Source organism: Dipodomys ordii, unplaced genomic scaffold, assembly GCF_000151885.1.
Source record: "Dipodomys ordii isolate 6190 unplaced genomic scaffold, Dord_2.0 Scaffold16, whole genome shotgun sequence".
Classification (NCBI taxonomy): Eukaryota; Metazoa; Chordata; class Mammalia; order Rodentia; family Heteromyidae; genus Dipodomys; species Dipodomys ordii.
Genome location: NW_012267232.1, coordinates 2,051,477 through 2,060,686, shown reverse-complemented (window position 1 = coordinate 2,060,686; position 9,210 = coordinate 2,051,477). Strand labels below are relative to the sequence as shown.

At 42.3% G+C, this 9,210-nt stretch overlaps 1 protein-coding gene across 1 annotated transcript in view; it reads left to right on the top strand.

Annotated features, from left to right (window-relative positions):
• Mapk1ip1l (mitogen-activated protein kinase 1 interacting protein 1-like) overlaps window positions 1-9,210 on the top strand; it is a 33,823-nt gene that overhangs the window by 20,104 nt on the left and 4,509 nt on the right. Inside the window, exon 3 of the mRNA XM_013012295.1 lies at window positions 8,384-8,405. Coding sequence (XP_012867749.1) covers window positions 8,388-8,405 — 18 coding nt within the window. The 5' untranslated portion in view covers window positions 8,384-8,387. The remainder of the gene's footprint in view (window positions 1-8,383; window positions 8,406-9,210) is intronic.

The following is a 9,210-nucleotide window of genomic DNA, read 5'->3' as shown; positions in this document are numbered from 1 at the left end:
CACCGGGCCCGGCGGGCGCGACCCGCTCCCAGGCCGGTTCGCTCCGGCTGATCCCGGGCTCCCTTTGTTCCTCGGACCCTGCGGGGCCGCGGGTCTCGCGCCTCTCGGCCCTGACCCCCCCACACACACACCCGCCGCCACTACCCCGTCACTTCATTCCTAGTAGAAAAGGCCCGAAGGGATTCATCGCCAGCATCCCCGACGTGGGAGCGGAGCCATTAGGTGACAGCGTTCTCGGTGGTCGTAGCGTCCACGCGTAGTTTGTGCTCTCCTGACGACTCACCTACCAACGCGGGGTCACATTCTTCCTGGGAGCTCGCTTTGTGCGTGATCGCTTGTAAATAGTCGCACCATTTCTCCCCCCCCCCTTCCCTTGGGAAACTACGAGTCATGCCTGACCGCGCGCGAGGAAGACTACACACGTGCCCACCTGGAGAGTGTTGGGGTTGAAAGCCCCAGCCTCTGCCGGGCTGGCCTGCAGCAGTATTCCCGGAGCCCTTTGTGTATAGCAGTGCTCTCTGGTCCGGAGGAACAGAAACTTGTGTACAGGTGTCTCCCCGAGACCCTGATGCAAAACTTTGCTTCCGAACACCCTGCAACTGCATACGTGGTTTTGTTCTGCAACCCCTAGGACCAGTATGTTTGGGAATTGAGATAGCTGGGTTCTTATAGCTTAGAAAGACGAAGATTAACTCCAGCAGAGTCAGCTTTTCCCCGACCTCAGCCCAATTCCAAAATGAATACTTGTACGGGATCTGTGGCTGGCCTGCGGTGGGAGCACTTGTGTGGCTGGCCTGTGAGAACCTGGGTTCAATCCCCAACGCTGCGAAAAAGGGGGAGAAAAGACCTGCGTAAATAGAATATTTAGTACATCGATGAGATTCAATAAAAACTGTTAAGTAGCTTCAGATTCGATTTTTATCATCAAATGAGCCGAACTTGGGAGTTTCACTCATGGCAGGGGGTTTCTGGGTTGAAGGCTGCTTATAAAGTTTTCTGGACCTATTGTAGCAGTTGTGAAAGTCAGCATTTGTTGAGTTTTTGCTCTTTGCCAGCCAGTGACTAAGAGATTTGTTTCTGTCTCAGCAGTCTGTGAGGTGGAGCCTCTTCTACCTGCACCTTTGAGGTTTGGAGAATTGGACTTGTCCAGAATCCAGCCAGCCAGTGAAGAACTGCAGTTTTAATTAGGCAGCCACCCTTTAAATTTATACTATATGCATATACATATGCAAAGGAAGATAAGAAAATTTGATACTTGTTGCCTACACTGTTGTAGGTACTTTTAGTATACAACCATTTAGTCTCCATACATTATTACTGACCCATTCTATACAGGTGAAGAAACTGAAGTGGCCCTGAGATAAGCTGGCTAAGTGAATGGATTCAAATTCTTGTCTAAGGTTTCACTTCTAAAACTTTCATGTTGCTTTCTTTTTTCTTTGCTTTGTTCCAGCCAATCTGAACTGCCCATGAGTCCCCACAGATTTTCCACAAACTTAACCCTAGAGCCTGTATAACATTCTACTCCTTTATTTCCCTTCTAGACTGCAGAGGCACCACTTCACCAGAATGTCTGTGCTATGCTACTAGCTTCCAAAAGCACAGGTGTCCAATAAGTATTTAAATAAATTGTAAAAGCTACTATGGGGGTCGAAAGTGTTCAAAAACTTTGTACCCCAGTTCCTCCAGTTGCCCAGTTTTTTTAAAATGAAATGTAATCTGATAAATGAGCCAATATTATTTGTCTTCAGTGCAATAGCATCAGCATGTCCCATACTAAAATCAACACAAAAATCTTGATTTCCCTTAGTGTAAATCCTTGTTTCCTCTCTTTTTTTTTTTTTTTTTTGGTTGGTCGTGGGGCTTGAACTCTGGGCCTGGGCACTGTCCTTCAGCTCTTCAGCTCAAGGTGAGCGCTCTACCACTTGAGCTACAGCGCCACTTCTGGTTTTCTGGTGGTTTATTGGAGATAGAAGTCTCACAGTCTTTCCTGCCCGGGCTGGCTTTGAACCGTGATCTTCAGATCTCAGCCTCCTGAGTAGCTAGGATTACAGGCGTGAGCCACCAGCGCCCGGCTTCCTTGTTTCCTCTTAATATATTTCTTTAGTGCATCATAGATTGCTGTGTTACTGTTCAATTATCTTTGAGGTAGCTAGGAATTATTGTGTGTGTGACTGCGTGTGTGCGCACGTGCTCACATGGCATGCTGGAAATCAGGGCCTCTTGTTCTCCCTAAACTTTATATGCTCATAGTTGGCACTCTACCACTTGAGCCTTATCTCCACTCTAGCATTTTGCTAGTTAATTGGAAGTAGACTCTCTTTGGATGTTCCTGCCTGGGCTAACTTTGAACCTTGATCTTGCTGGTCTCAGCCTCCCAAGGAGTAAGTCACTAGGGCCCTTTGATAGGAAAGTGGTCTCTTGTTAGAGGTTTGCTTTTATCAAAAGGATTGATGTTCAGCTTTCATGGATATATGCTCTCAAACATTTCTTTATCAATCACGATTGGGTGACCCTTTCAAGTATTGCTTGTAAATCCTAATGGACTGAGTTCAGCTTTCTTCTGGTGATTGAATTGTCATTTTTATTCTAAAAGCCATAGGAATTACTGAAGTATAACATACATTACTAGTACAAAAGAAATTTTATACTCTGTTACAGAATTCTTGCTTCATAAAATATTTTTCAGATAATGGATATGTTATGTCAGGAAGTAGTAATGGAAAATTTTGGAGTTAATATTATACCAAAAAGAAAAAAAAAACCTTCTGTAGTATTTTTGAGACACAATCTCACTCTGTACCCAGGCTGACCTTGAACTCACATTCTCCCAAATAACAGCTTCCCACATACTAGGATTGCGGGCAGACATCACTATAAAAACATGCTTAATTAGAAACTTTTTTGACAAGTGCAAGATTACATTATCCTCATTTTTAATAATTAGCATCATTCAGATTTTTAGAAAATTGAGACCTTTTTACATTCTGCAACTTGGTTCAGGTTGAATCACTATAACCACCCTTATGGTTTTACCTTTTTAAAGTAAATGTATATCCCAGAGAGATTGGAATGCTTCCAGTTAACATGAACACTATCCTAAGCATGGAGAGCAAATTTCTAAGGCAATAATGGAACAGCAAAGTATACTGTTTGTAATGGTTTTAGTTGGGGTTTCAATAGTATCGTCATAAGATTCTCATCCTATCTTCCGTACTTTGATTTTGAATTTAAAATTTTAGTTGAGGGTAAATCAGTATGTTGAATAATCTGTTGTATGAAACTTTCTAACTAATATTAACAGAATATTGTGTATATGTTTTTCAAAATCTGCCTGGAAAAGTGCAATCTGGAAAACCTGAACAGCAACACCATATGAAACTGAATGGGTCACTTTGTTAGTCTCTACTCCAGAATTAATGTGCACTTCATTACAGAAAAGCTCACCCTACTCAGAAAGCCTGTCAGTCTTATGTAGACTTTAAACTTAATTATACATTCATAGTTTCTTCTAGCATTAGTCCTTAAGAGTAATTGGCTATGTACTCTAGTGTATAACAAATCTTATTACTTAAATAAGTAGATTGTATTTTCTGTACATTCAAGATGCATTTTTGATACCTCTGAATAAAAAGCAAGGATACAGCTGTATGCTTTAAGCTTCATATTCTTTCCATTTGTTTTTCCCCAATATAATTAAAGGTTTTAACAAGTGCTGGTGGCTTATACCTGTAATCCTAGCTATTCAGGAGGCTGAGATCTGAGGACAGTGGTTCAAAGCCAGCCCGGGGCAGAAAAGTCCCTAAGACTCATAACACCAATAAACTACTCAGAAAAGGCTGAATGTGGAGCTGTGGCCCAAGTGGTACAGCACTAGTCTTTTGCAAAAAGAAGCTCAGGGACAGAGCCCAGGCCCCAAGTTCAAGCCCCAGAACAGACACCTAAAATAAATATCTTAAGGATGACCCAGTATAAGTATATTCATATAATTATATGGTAGTTCAAAGAAAAAAAACTTATGAGATCAACCCATTAGATACTGAACAATCTTCTGAAGAAATTGTTTGGCCTAATTTTTTTTTTTTTTTGTCGGTCATGGGCCTTGAACTCTGGGCCTGGGCGCTGTCCTTCAGCTCTTCAGCTCAAGGCGAGCGCTCTACCACTTGAGGTACAGCGCCACTTCCGGTTTTCTGGTGGTTTATTGGAGATAGGAGTCTCACGGTCTCTCCTGCCCGGGCTGGCTTTGAACCGTGATCCTCAGATCTCAGCCTCCTGAGTAGCTAGGATTACAGGCATGAGCCACCAGCGCCCGGCTGGCCTAATTTTTTAAAGTAGTGAACAGGAATAACTAAATTTAGTAACATAGAATAAATAAAAGCTTTCTCTGTGGGGCTAGGAAGGTGGCTTAAGCGGTAGAGCGCTTGCCTTGAACTGAAGAGCGCAGGGACAGCGCCCAGGCCCAGAGTTCAAACCCCATGACCAACCAAAAAAAAAAAGAATCAATTGTCATTTAAGAATAAAATAATCCAGCAAGGCGCTGGTGGCTCATGCCTATAATCCTAGTTACCGGAGGCTGCAACCTGAGAATCATGGTTTGAAGCCAGCCTAGGCATGAAAGTCTGTGAAACATATCTAATAAACTACCAGAAAAAGGAAGAAGCTGGAAGTGGAGCTGTCGCTCAAGTGCACTAGTCTTGAACAAAAGAACATAAGAAATGCATAAGAGGTCTAACTTGAAAATCTAAGGCAGGTAAGGGGCACACACCTTTAAGCCCAACTACTCAGGAGTCTTAAGTAGAAAGATTAAATGCATGAGTACATTTCCAGCTTAGGTGAACATAGATCCCCATCACACCCCAAAAAGGTAAAAGTGAGCAAACTAAATGACAAGTATGGCAACTAGAAAGAGATGCCTGTTCTTAAATGAGATTTGTGTCTCCTAAATTAATCTGTAAACTTAATACATTTCCAACCAGAATACCAACAGGTTTTATTTTTTACAAAATAATCTGGAAAAAAGTGAACAAGAATGTTTAGAGAAAGTTGAAAAGAAGTATAAGGTAGTTGGCAATAAAATCTGTTTTAAAATACAAAGATGCTACAGTGCAGATGAACAGAAGAGTCCAGTGTACCTGTGGGAGTAACTTGTCAAGCACTTGCAACTTGTCATGCACTAGGCTCTGAAGCCTGACTATACATGGATTTGAACCTCTACTCTGCGTATCAGTAGCTTAAGACCTTAAGTTAACTTGCTAAACTCCCTTTTCCCTGGCTTTAGATAGAGAAGTGATAGTAGAATTGGTATCATTGGAACACATCTGTTCTATGCCAAACTCTCAATAAATACTTAGTTGTCAGTAACTGTAGTAAAATGCATTAAAGAGAATTTGTTCAGTTAGTTGAGGAAAGGCTATATTATTTGGTAATTACTGCTTGGTAGAATTGAAAGATTTTAGGCAAGAAGCCACGAATATACTATAAGAAAGATTTTTTTTTTAATCTTGGAGTGGCCCTTTCTAAATAAAACCACAAAGTCCAGGTGTTACATGTAGAGGAAAATTAATGAGCTACATAAAAAAATAGCTCGCAAGGGGCTGGGAAGGTGGCTCAGTGGTAGAGCACTTGCCTTGCATGCATGAGGCCCTGGGTTCAACTCCTCAGCACCACATAAGCAGAAAAAAAAAAAGGCAGAAGTGGTATTGTGGCTCAAGTGGTAGAGCACTAGCCTTGAGCTGAAGAGCTGAGGGACAGCACCCAGGCCCAGAGTTCAGGCCCACGACCAGACCAAAAAAAAAAAGCTCTCAAAATCTCTATAATTATAAAGAACTTCATAGTGGTGCTCCAGTGGTTCATACCTGTATCCTAACTACTCAGGAAGCTGAGATCTGAGCCAGCCTGGGCAGTAAAGTCCATGAGACTCTGTCTCCAGTAAACTACTAAAGCCAGAAGTGGCGCTGTGCTCAAGTGGTAGAGGACTAGCCTTGAGTACAAAGGCTCAAGGATGGTACACAGGTCCTGAGTGTTCAAGCCCCAGGACTGGCAAAAAAATAACAAAAATTAAAAGAACCTAGGAAGAAATTTTGCCTTGTATATGACATTGTGTTCTTTTGCTTGCTAACAAAGCAGTGAGGAAGAAAAATGAGGATGTCTTACTAACTCGAAAATGATTAAGGACAAAAGACCAAGTCAAAAAACAGACAGAAAACCGGGTGCCAGTAACCTACCTACTTAGGAGGCTGAGATCTGAGGATCGTGGTTCAAAGTCAGCCCGGGCAAGAAAGTCCATGATTACCTCCAGTTAACCACCAGAAACCCAGAAGTGGTGCTGTGGTTCAAGTGGTAGAGTGGTTGCTTTGAGCTGAAGAGCTCAGGAACAGCGCCAGGCCAAGTTCAAGTTCCACTACCGACAAAAAAACAAAACCAGGCAGAAATAAGCCAAAAACTGATTTTCTGGAGTGATGGATATGTTCTGTATTTTGTTTGATGGTGGTTACAGGGGCATATACAGTTGGCACAGCTCTGACTTGAGCACTTAAAGTTTTTTGTGGGTTTTTTTTGGTGGGGGGGGAGGGGGTCCGGTTGTGGGCCTGAACTCTGGGCCTGGGCACTGTCCCCCAGCTCTTCAGCTCAAGGCTAGCGCTCTACCACTTGAGCCACAGTGCCACTTCCAGCTTTTTTTTTTTTTTTTTTTGCTTATGTGGTGCTGAGGAATTGAATCCAGGGCCTCATGCATGCAAGGCAAGCCACCTTCCCAGCCCAACACTTAAAGTTTTATATCCAGAGTTAATTATACTTCAGTTTAACTTGAAGTGTTTACTAGGTATAAGATTTGACATTTTAAGTACATCCTGAAATTGTCTAGTATGGCCCTGGGTTCCATCCTCAATACTACAGTTGATAAGTAAATAAAAATTAGTAAAATTGATGGCAATAAATTCACTGAACTATAAATAGGATATTGAAATATTTTACCTTCCAAACTGGATGCTATTGGCTCATACCTGTAAGCTTACTATTCAGGAGCTTGAGAGCTGAGCATCACTGTTCAAAGCCATCCCAGGCAGAAAAATCCCTGAGACTCTGTCTCCAGTTAACCGTTAAAAGCTCCCAAGTCAAGATGTGGTAGTCTTATGGGGGGGTGGGGACTGGGAAGTTGGCTCAGTGGTAGAGTGCTTGCCTTACATGCATGAGGCCCTGGGTTCGATTCCTTAGCAAGCAGAAAAAGCCAGAAGTCGTGCTGTGGTTCAAGTGGTAGAGCAGTAGCCTTGAGCTAAAGAGCTGAGGGACAGCGCCCAGGCCCAGAGTTCAGGCCCCATGACTGACAAAAAAAGAAATGAAGGAACACTATACCCAGGTCCTTTGAGTTCAAGCCCTAGTACTGGCACCGTGTGTCAGGGGGGTGGGGAGGTGTAAATTAATACAAGGGACTGATTTTAGATTTCAAATTTTGGTAAAATCTAAAGGTAAGAGAAGTGAATATAAATTGGCATGAAATTTTCAGATGGATTTTAGGATTTTAGATAAACTTATTGACTATGAATTCTACTTCTGGTGCTTTTTCTTGGTGTTATATGCTAATGTTATAAACAATAATTGTTCTATATCATTGTTTAAAAATCTAAACTGACACAAAAATCAAAGTATAAATTGTGGCTCTGAGAGGTTAGCTGGGCCTTTAGTCTCTACTGCTTGAAGGTTGCAGCAGGTCATCTTTCCAGGGATCTCTTGATCACTCAAGATCACTTGAGTAAGAATTTTTTCCTTTATTAAAAAAGGTGATATAAGCTGGGTGCTGGTGGCTCGTGCCTATAAATCCTACTAATCAGGAGACTGAGCTCTGAAAATCAAAACCAGTCCAGGCAGAAAAGTCCATAAAACTCAAACCACTCAAAAAAAGTTGGAAAGTGGCTCTGTGGCTTACCTGGTAACCTTGCGTACATGGAGGCTCAGGGACGGCACCCAGACTCAAGCCCCAAGACTGGCCAAAAAAAAAAGATGATGATATAAATGTAGATTCCACTCTGATAGTATAAAATCTTGTACCAGTGGCTCCCATCTGTAATCAGCTGCTTAGGACCAGAGATGAGTTAGAATCAATACTAGCATGGGAAAAAACTTAACAAGACCTCATCTCAACAGAAAAATCTGGGTGTAGTAGCATGTACTTTTCAGTCCAGGCTAGCCTTGGGCTATCTAACACCCTATCTAACAATAACCACCAAAAAGGGCTGGAGTTTTGGCTCAGACATTGGAATGCTACCTACTACATGTAAAGGCCTTAGTACAGACCCCAATACTAAGCAAAAAAAAAAGAAGAAATATGTATCTATATATGTAAAAGAAGTGGTAAGCACTGATTGTGAAATTTTCTTTCTTTCTTTAGGAAAATGTCTGATGAATTTTCGGTAAGTTTGATATATTTATCTTTGGTAAGGTTTTTGGCTTTTAAGAAAAGTACCCTAACTGTAGATCATCTTAAGTATTTTAATTTGAAAAGAATACTTTGGTGTGATGCGTAGATTTGGGGTGACATGTGATTTTCTTTTATTTACACAGAGGCAGCATGTTTAAAAGGTTCGTGAATTCTTTTTTTTTTTTTTTTTTGGCCCGGTCGTGGGGCCTGAACTCTGGGCCTGGGCGCTGTCCCTCAGCTCTTCAGCTCAAGGCTAGCGCTCTACCACTTGAGCCACAGCGTCACTTCCGGCTTTTTTCTTTTTGCTTATGTGGTGCTGAGGAATCGAACCCAGGGCCTTGAGCATGCAAGGCAAGCGCTCCACCACTGAACCACCTTCCCAGCCCCAGGTTCATGAATTCTTAAGTGAAGGTTTTTGTGTTCTTTTCTATGTAGTAATAGTCCCAGCATTCACTGAAAGTTATTTTATGCCAAGCAGTATGTCCAGTGTGTTACACAAAGTATCTGTCTTGTGAGGGGTTGAGGATTTAGCTCAGTGGAACAGCACTTGCTTGGCCTGGCAAGTGTAAGGCCCTGCTCTGTCCTCAGCTCTACAAAAAGCAAATAAATAAGAAGGCTAAGAAAAGAAACTATCTAGCCGGGCGCTGGTGGCTCACGCCTGTAATCCTAGCTACTCAGGAGGCTGAGATCTGAGGATTGCGGTTCAAAGCCAGCCCGGGCAGGAGAGACCATGAGACTCCTATCTCCAATAAACCACCAGAAAACCGGAAGTGGCGCTGTAGCTCAAGTGGTAGAGC